The sequence below is a fragment of the Augochlora pura genome, chromosome 6, assembly GCF_028453695.1.
Source record: "Augochlora pura isolate Apur16 chromosome 6, APUR_v2.2.1, whole genome shotgun sequence".
Classification (NCBI taxonomy): domain Eukaryota; kingdom Metazoa; phylum Arthropoda; class Insecta; order Hymenoptera; family Halictidae; genus Augochlora; species Augochlora pura.
The window spans coordinates 2851997-2876435 of NC_135777.1; the positions used below are offsets into that span (position 1 = coordinate 2851997).

Below are 24439 nucleotides of genomic sequence, written 5' to 3' on the forward strand. Positions count from 1 at the left end.
AATGAAACTGTTAAACTTTAGTTTATTTTCGAACGACACTGTAGATTCAGTACAGCTTATATTATATTATATACGATTATATTACGCTATTACTACTATGTTATCTATAATGTAATAGTAGTGATGAAATAGTGTGCTAATAGTGAAATATAATATATTAATAATAGCGATACATAATATAATAGTAATAGTAATAGTAATAATAATAGTAATAGTAATAATCTTGACATACTCTATCCGTCAAAATAAATGCACAAAATCCTCATTGAAATCAGTATACAAGAATAAATTTAAAAAACCGAAAGAACCTAATAAGATCCTAATCAAACATTTTGAATCCGGATGTCTGTTATCGCGGATACGCGCGGCGGTAACATAAATTGTCCAGTTTTAAAAATAGATCACAGAGATGAGATAAAATTCGTTCGTGCTACGGATCGTAGCCGCGGGAATTGAATTTTAATATTCATCGAGTACGCGCGCTGTTTGATAAGACTGCGCGTCTGACCATTACAGGCTCTTCCTACTTGCGGTAAACACCGACAGTAAACAGAATGAACAAGCCCGCCGGCTCCTACAATAAACCAGGATGGTTCTTCTGAAACATTCATTCTTTTTACCTGTGCACCACGTGGTCTCGTTAAAAAATATCGCCAATGAACGAAACATTCGACCGAAACGTTGCGACAAAATCAAAATCAAAGCTGTTAACGCTCGGCACATCCTCGAACCATATACAGTGGGACAAAAAAAGTATTCGTACACCTAGTCTTTTTGCAATAACTTTATACAAGCAAATAATACATAAACAAAAACTATTTCAATTATTCAATATTGCTAGAATACATGTGTGCTTTTTATAATTTAGCAGTCGAATTATAATTGTACGAATACTTTTTTCGCTGTTAAATAATTGTATTTCTTGCATTATTTTTTTGTTATGCGTTAACCCTTTTGCTCCGAACGACGGATATATCCGTCATCCATATGAAAATTCGTGGAGCCGAACGCCGGATATATCCGACATACCGGTAAAATCGTGGCCTAATTTTTTAATAGCAGCGCCTCTTGCGACTGATGCGTGAATCTTTTGACGAAACAAATAAACGACACACTTATCTTTGCACATAGTAGACTATTAATCGAAATAGTTTTTGCTTGCGTACCATTTGCTTGAGTAAAATTATTGCAAAAAAACTAGGTGTACGAATACTTTTTAGACTCACCGTAGTTCCTACTATCGCAAGAGCGATATCAATCGACACGGGACCCCGTGGATCTCTCAACGTTGCAATAATAACGCCACGAAGCCACCTGCCTTGGTCGAATTATGCGAGCGCAGAGCGGTACAACGAAACACGCCGCGGTCGATGTCAGAATTCGTGTAGAACGAGCGCCGAGCTCGGTTGAATTGCTCGAAAATTTCCAGTGAAAGAAACGAGAAAAGTTTTCCCGATGAGTGATAAGGAGGGGGGGGGGGGGAGGGGGGGACACGTTTCTCCGTGGAGAAACGTGAATGGGGTTGCCAGACCCCTACTCGAAAGGGGTTCGAGGCATTATGGCATCGGTCGAACGAAATTTCGAATCGCCGTAACAAGGCAAACTTCTCTGGGAAATACAAGGGGAAATTGATGAGGGCGGCGCCAGCGTCGAAGAGGAGGCATTTTACTTTACAAGCGGCCGACGACAGCTGCGCGCTCGAAATTAGCTAATTCTTATGTTCGTCGGGTCCCTCGGCCTCTGACGCCGCCGGATTCAACATAATCCCGACTAGGTTCGTATTACCCGCGCATAAGGCTCGCTCTTTTTCTCCCCCCCCCCCCCGTTCCTAATTTCGTATTCAGTGCCGGCTCATTTCGAAGTCTCTTTGCGGTTTTAATTAGGCGACTTCTTCCGCCGAAAAAAAAGAGAGAAAACGCGGGCTATTTAAAGGCGAAAACGACCTGTGCGGGAAATACTGTCGTTAGTGCTCGTGCATCTAAACAGGAAATTAAATAATGACCGAGAATATTTCCATGTCAGAATGATTCAACCGTTGCTGTTCATCCGGTCCGCCATTAAGGATTCCATGACACACGGAGAAAATTTACATTAGTAAAGGATAATTTCATGTGAATTAGAAAACTAAAATAAAACATGTGGTACTCTAGTAAAACTGAGTAGAAATAAGTCCTGCAAATTGAACTCGATAAATTGTCGTAACTTCAAACCCTTGCACTATAATAACGCTCATGATAAAGCCTTCATCCAAGATTGACTAAATACGAATATTATTCATTTATCCCAAAACGAGATAAAATTCATTTCTTCCCCCTGTAAAGTTTAAAAACGGAATTAAATAAAGTCTGAATATGTTCTCACGTCAGAATGATTCAACCATTGCTGTTCATCTAGTCCGTTATTAAGGATTCCATAACATGCAGAGAATATTTACACTAATAAAGGAAAAAGTAACTAAAAAAGCAAGTGACAAAGGAAAACTAAAAAATATGGCACCCCAATAAATCTGAGTAGAAATGAATCCTGCCAATAATCCGCAATCAATTCTCACGGCTTCAACCTCTTTGCACTATAATAACACTCGTGATCGAAGCCTTCATCCAAGATCTACCAAATACGAATATTATTAACTTCTCCCAAGTTGAGACGAAATTACATTCCTCTTCTACGAAAATCTAAATCAAAAATTAAATAAAGACCGAGTATATTTCCACGTCAGAATAATTCAGCCATTGATAAAGAATAAAGAAATTTCATGTAAAATAGAAAACTGTAAAATAGAACACGTACAATTGAGTAGAAACAAATCTAGTCGCTTAAACTCGCTAAATTGTCGCGGCTTCGACCCTTCACGCTATAATAATATTTGCACTATAACCCAACCTTCGCGCAAGATCCACTAAATGCGAATATTATTAATTTCTCCCAGGTCGAGATAAAATTAAATTCCTCTCTTACGAAAATCTAAACCCGAAATTAAATAAAGACCGTGTACATTTCCCACGTCAGAATGATTCAGCCGTCGCCGTTCAGCTGGTCCGCCATTAAGGATTCCAGGACGTGCGGAGAAAATGGGACGCGGCGGCGACAGTCTCTTATAAATCGCTCCCCCGGAATGACACATCGAGCCGTCCCCGGGCCATCAGTCTTCCCTCTTCAACGAAATAATAAATTCCCGTTAAAGAAGGTCCCCCATCGATAAATGATGCACAGGGTTCCCGCGGAAGCCGCTGCTCGCGGGGATCGATAGTCGCGGATCGAGAGTCCGGGCAATTTCGCAGCGGCGAACCTTACTAATTGCGAGCGCGCGCTCGTCCGTTTAAATATTTGCCGAACACCGTGCCCTCGTGCTGTAAACGCATGCCACTTTCTCGGCGATGCTCGAAAGAAAAACCGAGCCGTCCCGCGGCGAGGGAAAAGAGTCAATTCGAATCGGCGCCGTGCTCGCCGCTTGCGTTTCCGCGGTGAAACAACATTCCGGAAAAAGCAACGTTCCGGTTCCGTGTCCGCGATCATTTCCAACGACTGAATTAACAGCGGGATGGATTAATGGCGCGCCTACTCCCGCGGGACACCGAGCCTCTGGATACCTCTTCGAGGTGTGCCACGGACGAATTATTCCTCAGAACTCGTGTAAACTATGCTGCCGGCCGACTTTTCACTTGTTTTACCTGTCGAGACGACTGCAGTGTTTCTTTTTTGAGACACTTGTAGGATGGATAACGCGAACGAATATTCGATAAAGGCTTATCTGTGGCGGAGTTTTGACCCTTTGCAAGTCGCGTGACGACTCTGTAGCGCCGCTAAAGATTGATGTAGTACTTTTCAAAGTAATTGTAATAGTATTAGACTCGTTTATATTTTATTATAAACCCTTTGCTCTGAAAGTCATTTTAACCGCAAAGTTGAAATCATTTTTCGCGCTTATTTTTATGCATACGAAATTGATTCTTGTGACTTGTATGTGCATGGATGGGAGTTTCGGTATGTCGTTTCTCAACATCCGTCACTTCGGGAACGGTTAAAAACGGCGCCCGATGATTAATGGGTGATACATATATTTTAAAACGTAATAACTATATAATGAAGAGACGCGTGTATATAATATTATTGCCGGTGGTACAAAAAGTCGTGTTGGTCGACGCGTTGTCGAAATGTAGTGTTCCGTCGTACTTTGTAATTGGTAATGCTCTTCGCTCGCTCCCTTTCGGGCCTTTTATTTGTTAACTGGTAGGAAGCTGGAAGGAGAGGTGGCAGAGGAAGTGGAAAAATGGAATAACAAGGGAGCATGAAAAATCTGGACACGGGAAATGGTTGAGCCATGCTGCCTGAAGGTTTACAGATTTAATTGCTTTATGAGCTCAGATGTGCTTCTCGCTAGAACGGTCGAGGAACCGAGCCCGGACCCATAAAATGGTTGGGCTATGTTGTGTCCAAACATGCCGCCCCCTCTTGAACGGTCACGTTCAATATGTTACAGAAAATGAGCTGTAATGCTAAATGTGAAATACGGCGAGATTTAAAAACTAATGGATTGACTATGTTGCGTTTTAAACATGCCGCCCCCTCTTGAACGGTCACGTTCATTATGTTACAGAAAGAGATGTATAATCCTAAGTATGAGCTACGGCACGCTTAAAAATTACGATACATGTACAATGGTTTGCTTATATAATATGTACATTCTGATGAGTCGAAATAATCTAAAAATTCATTCCGCTACAATTAATGGTGATAATTTTTTAACGCTACGCTTATAAGTCCCATTTGCCGTTCTCACTGTCACTACCCTAATTATGCCGTCTTCACCTGGATGGGTCTCGATGACTCGCCCCAAAGGCCAGCACAGCGGCGGTACATTGTCTTCGCGTAATACTACCAAAGTATTTTCATGAATTTGATGGACGTCGTTTCCGTGCCATTTATGACGCACGGTCAGCTCATGCAGGTATTCTTTGTGCCAACGTGTCCAGAAGTGCTGACGAATTTGCTGGATCTGCTGCCATTGGTTTAATCTACCTGTTTTTGCACTGGTAAAATCACGCACAGGTACGCTCACCAATAAGTCACCAATTAAGAAATGACCTGGGGTGAGAGCGGAAAAATCGGAAGGATCTGAGGACAATGGCGTGATGGGTCTGGAGTTCAGGATGGCTTCAATTTCTGACAAACAAGTATAAAATGCCTCATAAGTAAATAGCGTATTCCTCATGATCCTGACTAAATGAGATTTTACCGACTTAACAGCTGCCTCCCAGAGTCCTCCAAAGTGAGGAGCTCGTGGCGGAGTAAAATGCCAGTTTATGGCTTTGTCTGTTAGAACGTACTTGTGGAGACGAAATCTGCCTACTATGGAAAATAAATCATCTTGAACAATTGGACCTATCATTAACGTATCATTTAGGGATACCCCAGAATTTGTTTTCGCCGAAGCATCAAAAACAACCCTAAATTTTGTGGTAAGACTGTCATCCTTGCTGACAGCATGATGCGGTAAAAAATAACCCCCAGGTATGCGCGAAGGTATTTCTTCCATGTGACCTAAATGTATAAATTCGTCTAAGAATTGTGTATATTGCTCCTTAGCGATAGGATTTTTATTTAGCGATTTTTCTAAGCTTAAGAAACGTTTTACTGCCGTTCCATATGAATCTCCTAAATCCGTAATAGTTTCTTTAAAGGGAAGACTCACGCAGTACCTACCCGAGATTGTGTCTCGTTTAATGTGTTGGGTGTAATGGTTTTCACACTCCTGTTCCTCCTTTGATAAATGTTTTTTCCCACTACATTCCTCTACTTCCCAAATTTTATGCATCTGTTCTGACAATGCATCGGTCGTTAGATTGCATACGCTAGACTTGGTTTGTCGTTTTGTCGGTACTTCTCCCGTGACTACCCAACCTAATTGAGTCTTTTGTAATTTTACGGTTGAGGCTGCTAATTGTATTTGCCCTACGCTTAACAAATCCCAAAATAATTCCGCACCTAATAAACCGTCTATTTCTGATTTGATATCAAACTTTGGGTCTGCTAATTTAATATTTTTAGGTATCCTTATCCTTCTTCTATCAATAATATCTGTTGGCAGTTGTTGCGATATGTCCCCCACAACTAAAAATGATAATTCCCTTGAAAAGGAATTGTATCGAGATTGAATCTTAGAGCGTGTATGTGCTCTGACTGTAGATGACATCTCATTCATGCCAGTTACAGGAATACAAACTTTTGATGAGATTAACCCGACCTTTTTTACAAACCGGGACGTTAGAAAATTTGATTGCGAACATGAATCGAGCAGCACGCGACATTTGTGAGATTTCCCTGTCTTGTCGAAAACATCGATTATTGCGGTCGATAATATAACCTGAGAGGTTTCGGGAACCTTTAATGTCGTACTATTCACCTGCATTGAGGGTGTAGCTACGGGAGATACTTCTATGTGCAATAAGGTGTGGTGTTTTTTATGGCACCGTCTACAGTTGGATGATCTGCATTCAAATGTTTTGTGATTTGAATTTAGGCAGTTAACGCATAGACCTTTATCTTGAACCTTTCGCACGCGTTCTGGGACAGGTAAGCGTAATAATGACTCGCATTGTTGTGAAAAGTGGGAACCCCCGCAGAAACTACAACTTGCAATGGCTTGCCTAGGTACCCTGGGATTATATGTATACGATTCCCGACCGACCGGTCTAGATGGAATTCGTTGTGTGTGTGATGGACGAGGGCCTGATTGTTGAGAATTGTTTCCCGTGGTAGTTGTTGTACTAAAGGGTCCCAACAATTGACACCTTTCATGTAAAAAGTTAAAGAATATCTCAACCGTTGGAAATTCTGTGCCATGGATGTATTCCTTCCATTTAGACCCGGTATTATTGTCCATTTTCGATAAGAATAAATGAATCAAAAGAGTATCGACGGTAGGTTGGTTCATTGTCATTAGTGAGCGATACCGCGTTTGAATCGTAGTTAAGAAGGATTTTAAGTCCGTGTATGTGGGTTTAGTAATGTTTGGCAATTCGAATAGAACCCGTAAGTGATTTGACACTATTACCGTCGGTTGATTATACCAGTGCTCTAATGTTTCCCACGCTACGGAATAATTTGCTGATGAATTACTAAGTGATTCTATTGCCTTTAATGCTTCGTCCTTTAAACATGATCTTAAGTACATGAGTTTTTTGCAATCGTTTAATCTATAATTATCATGAACTATGGAACGAAATTGATCCGCAAACCCTGGCCAATCTTCAAAATTTCCCGAGAATGACGGTAATTGAATTTTTGGCAATTGAATCTCACTATCTATCGATTCTGAATGGGACGGTGGTGTGACTAAAAGTTGCCGAGGGGCACTACCTGGTAAAAGGTTTCCCTCTACTACCTGATGTGCTGGAGTTACATGTTTCTCTAATAGTGATTGTATGCTGCCCTTAATGCGACAATATAAATTCTTTATTTGAATTCGTTCTTTCATAAAAACGCCTGTGTCATCAGCACCGTCAAGCTCTGCTTGCGTTTTTGAAAAATTAACATATTCTACTTCAAGTTCATCGAATCTAACTTTCACTTCGTTGTGATTGATCGCCAAATCTGATGATTCAATTAATTCTTTGAGCTCCGTAAGCTCATAATGAAAAGCTGAGCGCTTGATTTTTAAATTTCTGATACGTTCTTCCGCCGAAGGAGCCATTATACTTGTTTATCAAATCAAGGAAAGATGATAGAAAGGAGAAAATTGAAATATTGGTGATCTCACTCTGAACGTGACTCACCGAATCGCTTGCAGGGTATGATTAAACCGTTGTCTCCTGATCGGGATGACACCTGGATTCGGCAGCCGTTGAGTTGTAGTAGAGACGTCTGCTCGACAGTTGTGGATGCTCAGATATCCTTGATGATGGTGAAGATTCCTGTCGACACTGTTGATGTTTCCGTGATAGGTGGTAGCGACTTCTTGTACTTCCTTGGCAAAGTTGAATTAGGAGTCCTGGCGTCTGTGGCAGGTAGTTCCCAATGCACTCGAATGATGTGTTGTCCGAATCGCTTCAAGGTATGATTAAACCCGTGTCATCTGATGTAATGACACATGGATTCGGATAACGATGATTTCAAGAATGTTGTGCTTTGTCGACAACTAAACTTGAATGATGGTTAACTCTTCACTAGTCACTTAGTTAATATATGTATCTTGTAGACACAGCACTTCGTACTATATCCGGCTCGAAGGACCAAAATATGTATGTGCATGGATGGGAGTTTCGGTATGTCGTTTCTCAACATCCGTCACTTCGGGAACGGTTAAAAACGGCGCCCGATGATTAATGGGTGATACATATATTTTAAAACGTAATAACTATATAATGAAGAGACGCGTGTATATAATATTATTGCCGGTGGTACAAAAAGTCGTGTTGGTCGACGCGTTGTCGAAATGTAGTGTTCCGTCGTACTTTGTAATTGGTAATGCTCTTCGCTCGCTCCCTTTCGGGCCTTTTATTTGTTAACTGGTAGGAAGCTGGAAGGAGAGGTGGCAGAGGAAGTGGAAAAATGGAATAACAAGGGAGCATGAAAAATCTGGACACGGGAAATGGTTGAGCCATGCTGCCTGAAGGTTTACAGATTTAATTGCTTTATGAGCTCAGATGTGCTTCTCGCTAGAACGGTCGAGGAACCGAGCCCGGACCCATAAAATGGTTGGGCTATGTTGTGTCCAAACATGACTAATACCAACAGTTTCACTATTTAACAATTTTTTAAATCTATACTTTGTTGTTATAAAAATTATCTTGAGACGTGATTGTTCAATTTTAGTGGTACCTTAGAGTCACGACTCGAGTGCAAAGCGTTAACTCTTTGTACAAGAGTGGCGACACTGACACGCCGCTAAAGATTACTATGCTGTTATTCAAATTAATTGTAATAGCATCAGACTCCTTTATATTTTACAATTAACTCTTTACACTCGAGTAGCGATTCCGAGGCACCGCTAAAAATTGCTGTACTATTTTTCAAAGTAATTACAATAGTATCAGATTATATTCAGAGGTTGTTAAAATAACAATCATTGTACTTGCCGATAAGCTCAATTTCGTATGCATAAATGACAATGAATCATATGAAATAGAAATATGAAATAGAAATAAAAGATGTCTAAAATATAATGAAAATAGCTTCGAGGGCAAAGGGTTGAAGTCAAGGGATGTTAAAGTATTGATGGATTCAAAGTTGTGCGTTTTATCAATTGACATTAATTTTCCGAGAGCTGGGTAGGTTTTGATGAGGTAGTTTTGATAACCGAAGCTTTTCTGTGTTTAATTTATTATTATTATTTATTTATAAATAGTGTGAAAGCGCCGTGTATATATCATAGTAGGAGCGTTACATTATATACGCATTACGTGCTTGCATTGGTGATATAAAATGATACAATTGAGGTTTAAAGGTTTGTACCCAATAAACACTGGATGTCTTAAAGCCGTCCACTTTACGGCCATTTTAGAACCGAACGTCGGGCGCCTTAAATGGTAGTCGTTAAGTCGTTTTATTTCAGACTTTAAAACGATGACCAATTCGGGACGTTTTTAAGCAGTCTTTGGAACGTATTTAAGACTTCTTAATGGCGTCTCAAACTGGACATCCTTGGGAAATGTCTTAACAACTCTTAAAGCATTCTGTATGTCTTTAAGACGTCTTAAAGACAACCCGAATGTAGTACGTCAGATGTCTTTAAGACGTCTTAAAGGCGTCCTTGTGACGTCCTTTGATTAAGGAACCAGTAAAAGAATCTTCGTTATCATCCAGCGTGCGTGAAGCGTCAGTCATATTTATAAAGGAATTGTTAGTCATATTAGACATCATACACCTAGAAGCATGATCCAGATCTAATCATTGCTCTCGACTCATAGAACTTGATCTGTCCAATCAAAACCACGCGATTAATACGATTGCCAGTCAAGCAAAAGATAAAGCTTCGATCTGTAATTTTTCTAAGAATAACAGTCTCGATAATTTCTCTCCGGTAAGAAATATTTCAAGCATCGCGCAACGGTCGAGAGCGGATCCCCACTGACGTGTGATTACCGAGAAGCATCAAATAATATTCTTGTCCACTCGAGAAGAAATTGCTGCGGCATTTATCCTGGACAATAGAAGCAAGTGGTTTCAGATAAAATTGTGGCAACCGGGGGGTGGGGATCGACTCTCTCGACAAGCTCGGTCGAGTGGGCTCACAGGCTAAGGAGCCCATTTCACGGTGATGGGGTTGAACCGCGAGTTTCATCTCTCGGTTCTCGGATCCGCGACGAACGGTGACAATAATCTTTGTTGCCCGGGGAAGAATAACCGACTCGGTCATCCGGGCTGACAAGCCGATCGATTCGACTAATGGACGATCGGTTTTCAGGTCGTCGGTCACCGGGCGCACCACCTGTCCCGCTCGATCGCGTTTACTTAGCTTAATACACGCCTTTCAACGAGACGCCGCGGCCACGTTTTAATTGCTCCCGCGGAGATATAGTCGGTTCACGTGCGCGAGCGCCCGCTGAATCGAGCTTGTTCGGGATCGACCGGCTCAAAAGCATAGTTGGGATTTGTTTCTTCGTACCACCGTTTAGACGCATTTAGGATCCCCGTATTCGGGCTTTATAGAGCGTGACGCGACGATCGCGGCGGGATACCCGACGTCAAAGAGGATTCCCGCAACTTCTGATTACTGGCGGCAGGAAATTGTGTCCCCGCCGCGATGTAAAAATCTGTTTCAATATGCGACCGACGCTACGAGGACTGTTACACGATGTACAGATGCGACTGCGCTGCGGCTGACATTTCATTTTACAAATTCCGTGGCACGTTTACCACTGGTGGTACACGTTCAAATATCTATTCAAAATGCGTTAAGAAAATATTTGATGGCATGTTCGAATCCAAGAAATAGTGTCCACCAAAAGAATAGATCCATAACAAGTTTGCTTCATAGTTATATTGACAATAATTAATAAATAATTTTAAATATATAATTAATAAATAATAAATGATTTTTAAAGCGTTGATTTACTAAAATGAAGAGTCGACTACAGGTTGGCATGGAACGTGTTAACGAGAGATTGCTTGAAAAGTCGAAAACGTTATTTCGAACGATCCGAGATCTTTCATGAACGTATACCGAGTTGTCGCGTTTCGTCAGTGTGAATTCCGTTTAGGATCCTTTGGATAGGATTTTTAATTCGGCTGACAATGTACACTGGCGATATTAACCCTTTGCGGACGATGAATTTTTCGACAAGATCAGGTAGCAAGAGAAAACGATTTTCGATGATGTCGAGCGTCTTTTATATTAATTATCTGAATTTGTGTATAATACAAGTATGATTTATACAAATTATATACGATTATATAGAATTTATAATTTATAAATAAATTATCTTAGCATAAACGCCGACTGTCGCTTCTTACAAATAAATATTAAATCCAGCAACTGTACACAAAATCGCGGCAAAGATAATATAAGTGCACAACTCATAGAAAACGGGATTCCGTCGCGCTTGGAACAAAGGACAAGGTTCCTCCTCGAGGTATTTATCTGCTAATGGAAAATTCAAGTAATTGATGGGACGATGTAGAATATCGAGCGGCCGGGCCAAGGTCTTTTTAATCAGAACGTAAGATGAAATTCTTCGGTGTGTTTTTAAGCAGGGGGAAGGAGATCTCCCGGCTCCTCTCGTTTTCAGTACAACGGGGACGGATTTTAATTTCGACTTGTTTCCGCGCGGAATTTTCATACGACGGTCACGATATCTATCATCGGCGATAAAGTTCAGCGATGCGACAGGAAGCATTCGACGATCCGCGAGATGTTTACCGACCGGCGGAGAGCGGAGAGAGGGGGGGAGTGGCTTTTCAGAAACGGCACTTAGCGCCCGGAAACGAGAGGGGGGCCCCCCCCGGCCAGACAATGGATTTCCCGGCGATGCGCAAATGGCTCGCGAATTTCCAGCTGTTCGGGGCTATAATCGAAAAACAATCCTATTCGGATCACGATTTCCCGGGGCAATTATCTTGCCCTCTGATCAGCTGGAAGTGCCAGACTTCCGTGACGTTTTCGCGGAACTAGGTCGACCCCGTTGGATGACTGTGCAGAAAGTTTCGAGGATCCTTAGGCCTTACAACGGCTATTTCGGGGGGCGCGCGGTACACGTGTGCCAGTCGGTAACACTTTATCAGCTAATAGCTGGCAACCGAACGAATTAATATTCGCGGGAACTACGTCGCGCCTGCTACACGGTAATGGAATAATCTGGCAACGGAACGAGCGTCTCGCGAGTCGAGAATCTAAGAACGCGCTTGGGTTACAGCGTGTTCAAATACTGGCGAAAAACGTCATTCGAGCTAAAAAGGCTTGTTGCCTTTTCAATTTCTTTATCGGTAAGCCGGTGATGTATATGCAATGTTAATAATGTTAACGAACTGGTTTTTAACATGTTGACTGCTAGAACCCATTGCTCGGTGCAGCGCCAATTATATTTGTGTCAATTATATTTCGTTCGCGATAGGTTATAACATACATCAAAATATATAATATAAATATGAATATATAATATAAATATGAATATATAATATAAATATGAATATATAATATAAATGTAATATAATATAAAATATAACTCTAATGATGAGATCTTTAAATTTTATTTTCTATAGCATTCAAAATGAAGTACTTCAATAATATACATCAAATATGTAAAAGTTAATACATAATTAAGTAAATTACATAGCTTTCTTATCGGATGAGAAACTATAAATATTATATTGAACATTTTTTCTCTCTCTTTCTAATTTAATTCTTCTTCGCTGTTACTTTCAATGCTATAATATTGCTTATTAGAACTTGATTCAGTAACTCCCATTTTACTCCCGTGAAAAATTATTATCATTATCATTATTATTGTTTGAATTCTTACAAAACGATTTTTAGAAATGTTGCGATAACCAATTGCACAAAACCTTGCACGATTAGGCAAGACACAGTCGCAACGTCGTGCGATAGCCAACAAATTTCGCTGGGCAATGAACGCGTTAACAATTGCAGGCGTCGTAGCGTCGCATCAAGAAGCTATAGTAAAGCTGACTGTATACAATTTAACAGCACAGCGTGACACGGCTAAAGAACGTGTTGAGCAAAATTGGAGTAAGGGAAGATAACAGAGACAGTCGCGAGACAGGGTAGAACGAGCACTATCCCCGAGCAGAGTGACAGTAATCCAGAGAAAGCTGAAGGGGCCAGAGAGCCAGAGAAAGACACAGAGACACAGAGAAAGAGAGGGATAGAGATAGAAAGACAGTCTGAAAGAATGAGTGGGTCAGAGAAGGTACTCGGATCGAGTATAGTCGTGTTACGGTACCTGAACGCGGCCCATCGGTGGCGACACCACCAGGAAGATTCTCATGGTGGCCTTGAGAAAGTCATCCTGGTTGCGGTTGGTCTCATGGAGACCGGCCTCCGAGATGCTGGCGCTGCTGTGGGTGGGTTTGCGGCGCACTTTGCGCCTGATGCTGCCGACTAGCCTTCTCCAATCCTGTCCGGAACCGGTTGCTGCGCCAGCACCGGACACGGCACCGGATGCGACACCGACACCGCCCCCGCCACCACCCCCGCCCCCGTGGGTGGGCGCATCCTGGCCCTCCGCTGACTTCGAGGGACTTAGGTCGCGACTGGGCCGTCGACTTAGGACTCCGCGGCTCGGTGCGGCAGCGGACGCGGACACCGCGCCGCTCCTGGCCCCGAGCGCCGGTTGCGGCCCGCCTAGGCAACCGTTCACGGGACCCGCAACCTCAGCGCCCCAACCGGCCAACCCCACCACCGGCCTGCCACCGCCGGGCCCGGTTGCCCCACCGTCGCCGAACGAACCAATCGCGTGCCGTCCGATCCCGCTGCCGATGCTCAACCTGCGCGCTAACCTCGACAGGCTGTTCCGCAGCCGTGCGATCACTTCCGACGTCTCACCGCTGTCTTCCCGCCTTTCCAGGCTCCGGCTGAACCGGCCGATCGGGTACTCGTTGATCCTCCAGTTTATCTTGGCCAACGTGGGTTCCAAGGACCAGCGTGCGCAGCTGCTAAGCTGACTGCAGTCGGTTCCTCAGCCGTTCGAGTCTACCGGATCTTCGGACCGGTTCGCTGGTCCCAGGCGCCGCTTCGAACACCAAGATGACCCAAGACGATCTTTTCTACGCAGTCGGATATCTTCGGACTCCAACGAAGACGAAAGATGTAAGCGAGGAGTCTGTTACTTGGGTGTCGAATTCTTCGGACTTTAGTTGGCTGAGCTTATAGATGACCTGTTTTGCTCACGATGCAGTAGCTAGTATGCTAAACTAATCAGAGACTAACTATTCTCTGGATGTCCTATTTTCGTAGTCTTCGCCTTAGTTTCAGCACTTGGTTAATACTTTGGTTAATCGATGTATCAAAGACAAAGGTGGCGACAGGGTCGTCCCCATGGACTATCAGCAAGTTACCGTCGCCTCAGTTAGGTTGATTAGGCTCTCGGAAGTTCTCTGCGTAGGGCAGCGTGCTCGTGTTCGTTCGACTTGTGTGTCTCGTCCAGTAAGAGCATGGTTCTCGCGGGTTATTGCCAGCCAGGGCGAGCAGCCTGGCCGCGATCGATGTATCGGTTGCCGAGCCGCGTGTCCACCGACTCCTTGACCCAAGGTGTCGTTTCTAGGTCGCGCGGAAATTCGATTTCTTATTGTCTCCGGGAGAGAAGTTCAGATCCTCGCGAGTCCCCGGTGTAAAACTCCAGTCGGCTGATCGGCCGCGATCGATCTAGAGCCCCTAAGCCGCTACTCGAGAGTGATCTCCGTAGATCAGACGGGCGAGCCGTTTCCTCCCGATCCCGTCCCGTATCGATACCCCGGCCACGTAGACCAGGTGTCACGCTGACCGCTCGAGTCTCAGAGACGCTGCCAGCGTTCGCCTAACGCTCGGAGACGTTTGCGCCTCGATACAGCCGGGACAACTCCGCCTGGTCTGATCCTCTTCATAAGAGGGCCGCTTTTGTTGGACAGACGCCGCCGAGAAAGGGGACACCATCGGAAACGGACGGGATCAAGTGGACGATCCTCTCCTGGCGATCATTCTCGAGGAGTCGCGAAACTCCGGCGGAAAGTCGACGGCCCGTGCGGAAACTTCGAGAACTACGGAATCTTTCGTCCCGCGAGGATCGAGGACCGATTATTTCCATTAAACCGGGACGTCGCGTCGTCGTATTGCCCTTTAATAACGAGAGCTCGTACGAACGTCCGAGAGAGCCTCCGGTCTCTGGGCCGGCTCGATAAACCGCGACCAGGTGTTCCTTCGAAACGATCCCCCTCGTTTGTTACCTTTCGCTTTTTGCGCGCTCGGAGACGGGGCTTTGTTTGCCCTGGTTCCCCCGGTGCTCCCTCGTTGATTGGTCACTCAAGGCTCGACCTTAGCTTTCGCGGGACAGTTTGCGTTGTCTGGCATCTGCGTAATCAACGAATCGAATCAGTGGGATTCCGCCGGCTGGAGCGACAGCCTCGATGGAAAATCGAGTCGTGAGAGAGGATCCCTTCGGCTGGCCCGGATAAACGGGCTCACTTGCGAAATTGTTCGCCCGGGATACGCGCAACCCCTGGCCGCTCCCCCAGAGCTTCTCGCTCGTTTAATTATTCGCCGGACCTTTTTCTGGGCGTGGGTTTTACTTGCGAGCAAGTTTTGCCCCGCGGACGTCGGGACGACGCGGCACGCGCGACTTTTGACGGCGCGGCGGCTTCGGCGGGGAGAGCTTTGTTGAAAAAATTAACCGGGAACTGGGACGCGAATGTATAATGAACGCGAGTCGTCCAAGTTACAGGGGGTAACTAACGTCGCCTGCTTTTTGCCGGCCGGGCTCCGTGTTACGGAGGGGCCGCCGCGAAACTTTGCCGATGATCATCCGACGCGGTTTCACCGCTATTTAATATTCTGAATGACTGATGATGCCGAGGGGTCGACCGTGTCCACGATTATCATATGTATATGAATTCGTGTTAATATTTGGATAGTGTTCAAAATGCAATAACTTTTTTGGAAATAGACCGAATTCTTTTTAGACAATAGGAGGGCTAGTTGACTAGGTCATAAGTAGAATTTAAATATACATTGCGGACAAAATTGAGTGAACAGAGAGCGGAAATGGTTATAAGTAAAATTTAGTCGATCTAGTATTATTCCTGTAGTAAGTTAATGTTTATACTTTGGCACACAGAAACCTTATTTAACGGCAAAGTTAGCAAAATTCTCAGTAATACAGTGTAGCATAATATAAAATAGAATAAAACAGTATAATGCAGCTATACGAGTGTAACAACTATTTATATAATTTTTCTTGCATGTAACTAACCAGCTCAAGTTACTTCGCCGCAAATTTATTAATCAGACAATCGTTTCGATACAAAAAGAACGTAAAGTAAGAAAATAAAAATTTCGTTTAGAAAAATCAAGTCCTCGTGGAACAGAAATTCGCGTAAATTAGGGTACAGATGTAATCTACTTTTCACCGGCACGAGTCAGAATTCGTTCTACAGAAAAAGATTTTACTTAGGTATAATCGCGCCGCGGCGGATCGATCCGACTATAGTTAGCAATGATTAAGCCTCGGTTAAATATAAAAATCATTAAACTGGATTCGATTTTGATTTAGATAAGACGGAGTTGGTATGGCATTGATTAGTTTTAAATTGAGTTCATCTGGTTTGATTTAATCTAATTTATATCAGTGCTAGCTGTCCACTACAACTTTAAATTAGTTTACTCAGTTTGGTTAACTTTCTTCGGATCGATACACAAGGCTTAGTTAATTTGTAATTAACCTCTAGCTCCTCGATGCCCACAATTTTTATCGATAATTAAAGCGAACTTTTCGCGTCGTCTTATTATTATTATTATTATTATTACTATCATCTTAGCTATATAATAACTCTCTTGTTCAACAATTTTTTCACGAGTGTATTCCCAGTCTTTCGACAATATTTATGAATGCGCCGTTAAACGAACGGGTGTTCCCGAGCGGATAAAAATTCTGTGCCCAATAAGGAACCGAGAGGCAGCAGAAGATTCGCTTACCAGGATCGTCTGACTAATGCCTGCCACTTCCACTCGGGCGGACAATCAAGAATAAAGGTTATCAGCGACGCGTTACGAGAATGTTTTGCTTGCGTAACACGGCGCGCCGTGACAGAGGGTACAGAGCGAGGAGTTACAGTAATGTAACGCAATTAAAAAGGAAAATGCCGGCAAGCGAAACGGGCCAGCGATGGCCGGCCGAGCCAAGAAAATATATATATATATCCCGGTTTGCTGACGTCCGGAGAATGTACTTTGCAAGACACGGCTGGAAATTATATTCAATTTTCAACCGGTTCTGCCACGAGGAGTGCATGCACTTCTGATCCCATTGTGACTCCCACGCTGTCCAGGGACGCAATAAGGCGGACCAAAGTGGCCCCGCAGCGTCTAAGCCAGGCCGGTTATAGTGGATGAACCAACAATCCCGAAATAAAATGCTCGCCGATAGAATGCGGATTCTTGGTAGAAATAGAAACTGGATACGGTACAGTTCGTTGCGAGATCAAATAATTCGAAAGAAATTTTGGTAGTTCTTTTAATGATTTTAACGAGTTGGAAATAACGCGATGGTGTTTATTTATTTAAATGGTTTTAGGGTCTGCTAAGTGACTGTCTTGTTGTCGAGCGAATGCAACAAGTAGTGACTGTTGATAGCATCTCTTCTTTATTTTTGCAATGAGACAATTTACTGTACTGGGCGTCTTATGATGTCCATTTTACGTCCATTTTGAGTTTGATTAATAGGTATTAGCAGATGTTCTGTGACAGACGTTTTAAAGACGTCCTGAATTGGATATCGTTTTAACGTCTGAAAGAAAACTCTTGAAATTCGTCTTCAAGATGTTTTTTATATTTGCAATGTTTTTAACGTCCGTAAATTACTCACAAAATGCGTTTGAATTTCTGGAGGACGTCTTAAAGACGTTTAAAAGAATTTATGACGTCTGAAGAGACCTTTGAGAGTCCTGATCTGTAACAGAGGACTATGCAGGACTTTTTCAGGACGTTCCTAAGACATTCGAAACGTCTTAAGGACTTTTAGCTATCTTGATTATACTTGGCTGATTTATCTTATGCCGACAATTTTTGTTTTGCGTAAAGATCCACAGCCTACTCATGCTTTTATTTTGAATATTAAATCTTTCCATTAAAAAATAAACAAAACAAAAGAATAATTTTAACTACGCTTATGCCATTATTACCCTAACTAGATATTATCAGTTTCACAACTTGCGGACAATACACGGACGTTTTAAAGACGTCTTATGAATATCTCGTATACCAGATATCCTTAAGACGCCCTAAAGACATCCTATAGACATTTTTGATCTATCTGACATTCATCGACGAAATGAATTTGTCAATATCAAATTGTCCCATGATTTTTCGTGCCGGTGCACCGGCGTATCCGCAGCACCGATGCATAATCCGAGCGGTATCGTTTGTTTATCCGGAGGATGCAAGTGCACCATAACCCGCGGACTCGGACGATCCTGCCGGAATTCAAGCAGCCCGGCGCCGATGCAGCTAGGCTGCCGGCGCATTAATAAGTAGTTCGTATGCGGCGCGCTCCACGGATCGTCCGGAACGTGCGCGATTTTTTCTCGAGCACGCCGCGCGCCGTTGCCGGCGAATAAACTTCGCCGAATGAAAAGTGACTTCCACGGGTATCGATCCCAGGCTCGATTCAACGATTCCCGGAAGCAGAGGGGCGGCGGCGCGATTCGAGTGAATCTGCGCGGAAGAACAAATCGAGCAAGCAATTCCATCCAGCGTTTTCGAGACGCGCAAAAATATAAATAGGCAGGCTGCCGGCGCGGCGCGGCGCGGCGCAACGCGTCGGCCGGTGTTTCGAGTTTGAAAGAATGCCAAGTAGGCGAGCGAGCGGAACGGCGGAAACTCGGGGAAAACTCGGCGGTAACCGGCGACTGATATTTCCCGACGTGAAAAAATTTAATAAAGGCCAGACGGATAAAATAGCTGCAATTTGGCCGACTGAAATATCGAGACGTTGTTCCACGGGGAATTTTCAGTGGCTCGGGAAAGTGGATTTTCTTGAGCTTAAACGAGCCCGGCGGATGGCGAGTAGACTCTCTGAAAGCTGCTGGTCTTAATTCCGCGTTTTCTTTTCTTTTTTCTTCGTTCGGGCGTCCCGTCTTCCTGCGCTTTTTCAACTCTGTCACAATTTTAGTCGCGTTCTCGACGAGCGAGAGAGAGAGAGAGAGAGAGAGAGAGAGAGAGAGAGAGAGAGAGAGAGATAATGTGGAAAATTAATTAGTCGCGACTGAACGTTTTTCACTGGTCCGAGAAACCGCGTGGTAACTCGGCGGACAAGTGATTCGGATATGATACGAATGAAGTAGATTCGCCGAGCGAGTGCACGATCGGCTCGAGTGGCCATAACTCTGAATCGAACGCGGATTAAATTCGATCGAGAACGTTTTAAACCGTTTCGAATGTTCTGCTACAAAGGTGATTTTATTTTTAAAGCCGAGTCGAAAGTTACAGATGACGCGGAGGGTGAATGATAAATGTTATTTCCCGGCCGGGATAGACGGATTAATCGACGAGCAGGACAGATGAGCGAAATAAGTTCGCCTTTTCGAGAAATTTTACGAGCTCGTGATTCTCTTGTTCTATTAATCGTTAACCGTTTAGCACGTGGACAGTCCCCCTTTGTATGAACATTTTCCCATATTTCTTTAAATAAAAATTGTGCTTAGTGAAACAATATTTTTTCTAAAATGTGTTGTTTATAGCTTTAATATTTAAGATATTTATATAAAATCATCGGCATGTCATTTATTGTACCGGTCATCACGTAGTTATCGGATATGTCCGTCACTCGTCCCGAAAGGGTTAACGGAGCTACGTAATCCATATAATCCTTCATACTGTGTCTGTTTGCCTTCCGAATCTTCCCCGTTTTCCTTCGACTCCCCTTCGGAGTTCTGTCTACGCCGCGAACCGGCTCTCTCCCGCTGAAATTTTCCGGAATCCGACACGAACCAGCCCGATCATCCTCCGCGACGCTCCTTCGTTCGTCTACGTTTCATTATCCGGCCGTTCTACCACGCTGTATCTGGAATTCATACGGCCCAAATTGCTTTTAAAGCTTATTCCGATACTCGCAGCTTGAATTTTATAACGTCCTGCATCCCGTGCCTCGGCTATCTACTCCAGACCCTGCTGCGCCCCCTTTCGACGCAATCTTCTCCGACGGGAGAAGACCTTTGTCTTCGATGTTTCATCAAAAAGACTTCCACGTTCGAGTCAACATCACGATCTCGTTGCTGGTTTATTACCAGGCCCTGGCCGAGTAATCATTTCAAGCTGAATCTCAATTTGTGTTTGACCCAGGATGCTGCGGAGTTTTATGCATTTACGACGAAAACGCAATCGCGAGACTTGAAGCACGGAAAAAGGTTGAGTGAAGCGAACCCCTTGCAGTACTTTTGTCGAGTTGGACACGCGATTTCTAGTAATTTCTTTAGCACGATTGCTATTCTGTGTTTCTTAGTCTGACCAAGGTCCTGTTTTATTGTCGTCGGTATATTTGAATGTTCAAGTTGACACAGACGTACTGCTAGTATATAAATTAATCGTTTTCTTTTTAGAAATTGTTAGCATCGAAACGTTCTAATTATTGGAATTGTGAAGAAAGTTATTATATTATATATTACATTATATATAATTATATTAATATTATATATATTACATTACTATATTACATTTAACTGTATTTGAATTATATATATGATATTATGATGTTATATATAATCATATGTATAATATACATATCACATTGTTACATATATTTATGTTATAATAATTCGAACTTCTCAAAATTATTTAAGAAAGAAAAAATATACTTGGCTTATTTATATTCTTATCTATGCAGACAATCTTTATTTCACATAAAGATCCTTTCATAATATCACTTTACAAATTCAATCCTTCCATTAAAAAACGAAACAATAGTTTTCAAGTAGACGCCCCAAGCAGACAGTTTTACAATTGTAGACAGCAGCTGACAATTCACAACAAATTTCCAGAACGACCGCACGCGTTCACGTGTAACCCTTTCAGAAGTTTCGTTCGGGATGCAACACGGTTCCATGCCGAAACTGATCGCAATCACGGCCCCCGGGAACCAACACCGAAACGTCGAATTTCCTCGGTATCGGCCACGAGAATTATCTATAGATCTGTTGACGGTCGGCCCGACCCGGCCCGACTGCGCAACTTGGCGCAACACTAAAGAAATTATTTGCTCACGCAACACGGGAAACGAACGGGGGAGGGGGACGACTGCGTTCGTATGCGGCGCACATCCGACCTGATTCGACGACGGCTAATCCCCTTCGAGCTGCACTTTTCATCGGTTACGGGGAGAGACGACGTGGAAATTCGGTCCGGTCGCCTGCGCATCTACATTTTTCAAATTGATTTACCGCCCCGGCCCTTTAAAGCGTTCTCTTACGTGTACGAGACGGAGGAGCGAGAGCTTCAGAGGACGTTCTTTTACGAGGAGAATCCTTCGGAAAATCCTTGCGGTTTTACGAGAACTTGGAGAACTATTATTTAGTGGGAAATGTGTTGCGGATCCCGCGGAGTCAAAGGAAATGCTGCATAAAGTACGGCTGTATATCGTGGAATCCGAATGTTCGGGATTTTAGAGTGTAGATGATCCGCGTGTCGTGGCCGACGCGCGGTGCCACGGATTTGTTAATAAAGGATAAAGTTACTTTGACTAGTGCATGAAAGGTTACTGAAGGTGGTACATCTGTCTTTCAATTTACGCGAATATCTGTTCCACGCGTGGATTTGATTTATGCGAATAAAAGTCGTGTGAATTTAATGCTGAACAAAATTCTCATATTTTTTTAGTTTATGGTACCTGCGCGTTGAAATAAATGATTAATGGAAGTTGCGGTAAAATAACACGTAAATAAAAGTTATGTAAATACTTATTACACGTAATGAATGGAATTAAGGATGGAACAGTTGCAAATATTTATTTATTAAAATGGGGTAATTATATTGATACGGAGGCAGTGTGAAATGAAAAGATAAAAATTTCGACTAGAATGAGGTGATTGATACAAAAGGGGGAGGAGTCAATATAGATGGGGGATGGGCTATTAGAAAATGAGGAGGGACCAATACAAAAGTAGAAGGAGGCATACAACAGTGGGAAGGACAAAGCTAAAAAGAGGAGGGGCTACTACAAAGTAGGAAGAACCAGCCTTAAAAGAGGTGGGAAGAACAAAGTGCGAAGAAGAAACCTAAAAAGAGAAGAGGCTATTACAAAGCGGTATAGGACAATCGAAACGTACAAAAGACTAACCTAACAAAGGGGCTACTGCAAACTAGGATGGGTTAACCGAAATTTGAGAAGGACAAAAAAAGGAGGAGTTAATACAATAGTGGGTGGAGCCAATTCCAAATAGAATAGTGCCGCCCGAAAAGAGTGATATTGCGAAGTATTAACCCTTTGCACTCGAATGGTGACTCGGAAGCACCACTAAAATTCTTACAGTACGTTCCAAAATAATTTTTATATTATGGAAGATTAGATTTCAAAAATTATTGTCAATATAATTGTAAATATTATTTTCAATATTATTTATATAAAACTGTGTATATTTTGTGTTTCGTTCCTCTCCAATAAGCGAACAAAAAGCCCAGCCAATTAAGACATCCACAATTGCCTTTAAAATTGTTCAAATCGCTCTTTACACCGTTTTTATAGCTGACCAAGAAAACCTCATCGTTACAAAATCTCACCCCTGTAACTTGTCCAACCAAGTTTCCTCCATTTGCCAGATGGAGATAACGGGTTCGTACCTAATCCAGGTTCACCCCGAACAGATCCACAGATGGGTGCGCAACATCCAGGAGGCAGCCCTCGAACGGCCGATCCATTTTTCGTCCCCCTTTCGCGGACAATTAATTTCAGCATCGACTGGTGCCGCGAAGAACGATAACGTCCGGCTAGCCCTCCAGCTTCCGTCTTATCGTAGGATAGGCCGGTATCTCGATCTCTGTTTGAAGAAGACCCTCGGAGGAGGACTAATTAATCGACCGGTTGATTCAATCCGGCCGGCGGCGGATTCGGTCGCCGCCATTATATCATCTGTCTTCGGGCGACCTCCTAATTAAGGTTTCATTAGGGAAACCGGGGATCGGTTGCGCGATCGTTCGAGTTCCTTCGAGGAGGATCCTTGGTATGGCTCTTAGAGGATCGATCGGACCAGCTGGCCGGCCATCCTGGACCCGCTGGCCGCGTCATTATCTGGCAATTAGCGGCGCGGATGCCTTGTTCCACCGGCACTTTTAATATCCCTTAATCCACGATAGAGTGGCTTAGATTCCCGCAAAAAGACGCGTAACAATCTTAATAATCGGTGAACGTTGCGTAATATGAAAAGTCTAAAGTGCGATTTCATAATTGCGTATTTTTAACCCCTTGCGATACCTACATCTTTACAATAATTTCGATTTCGATTGTAATCATTTCCTAGGGGAAATAAAATTGGCATTTATTTGGCTGTTTGAATATTAGTAACAAAAGGATCTTGTTTCGACTTAAATGAACGGTATGACATTTATATTTAACAAGTTATTATTAGAAACCAGAAGTTAGACTCGACAAAGAACAGGAAGGGGTTAAAGAAGCATGATCGTCGCGACTCTATAGAGCTTGGAAAAGTTTCTATCGCGTCTGTTTCCAGGCGATTTTATACAGGGTGTCGTAAAAATCACTCACAATTGGATGAGGAGTTCCTCGGATTATTTCAAGTAACTCTTTCCTTTGCGAGAATGAAATCCGCGACTTTGCTTACGAGTTGTCAACGAAAAACAGTGACCAATAGGTCAATCTGTTACTAACCAAGCTCGACCATCATTGGTCAGTATTTCTTGTTAATAACTCGATAACGAATGACACGATTTTACAACGAATAATCCACTTGCTCGCGATAAATAATATTCCTAAAAAACAATATCGCCTTCCCGATTCTATAATTAATTTTGCAATATCATGATTACAGAATTTCGCGATCCGAACCGGTTGCTATTTCCTAACGTCCGCAATTTGGCAGACGCACACAGATCTCTGCAAACAGTGTCTAATTGTTTGCCAATTAAAGCCCGTTTCTGCGTCCGAACAACGCACTAAACACAACAATGCCTGATTAAAACGCGCTGATTAAAATGCCAATTAGAGCGAGCATGCGTCCGGCCGGAAACGCGCGCCCGCGAAGTAATCGCGGCGAACGGTCGAAGAATTTTTCAACCGATCCCCCCCCC

The 24439-nt window shown here is 43.2% G+C and overlaps 1 protein-coding gene across 5 annotated transcripts in view; it reads right to left on the reverse strand.

Annotated features, from left to right (window-relative positions):
• Positions 1-14128, reverse strand: part of LOC144471342 (pleckstrin homology domain-containing family G member 5) — an 84800-nt gene extending 70672 nt beyond the window's left edge. For all 5 annotated transcript variants that reach the window (XM_078183292.1, XM_078183295.1, XM_078183294.1 and 2 more), the window contains exon 1: positions 13401-14128. In XM_078183292.1, coding sequence (XP_078039418.1) covers positions 13401-13445 — 45 coding nt within the window. In that variant the 5' untranslated portion in view covers positions 13446-14128. The remainder of the gene's footprint in view (positions 1-13400) is intronic.
• Between the last annotated feature and the right edge of the window lie 10311 nt (positions 14129-24439).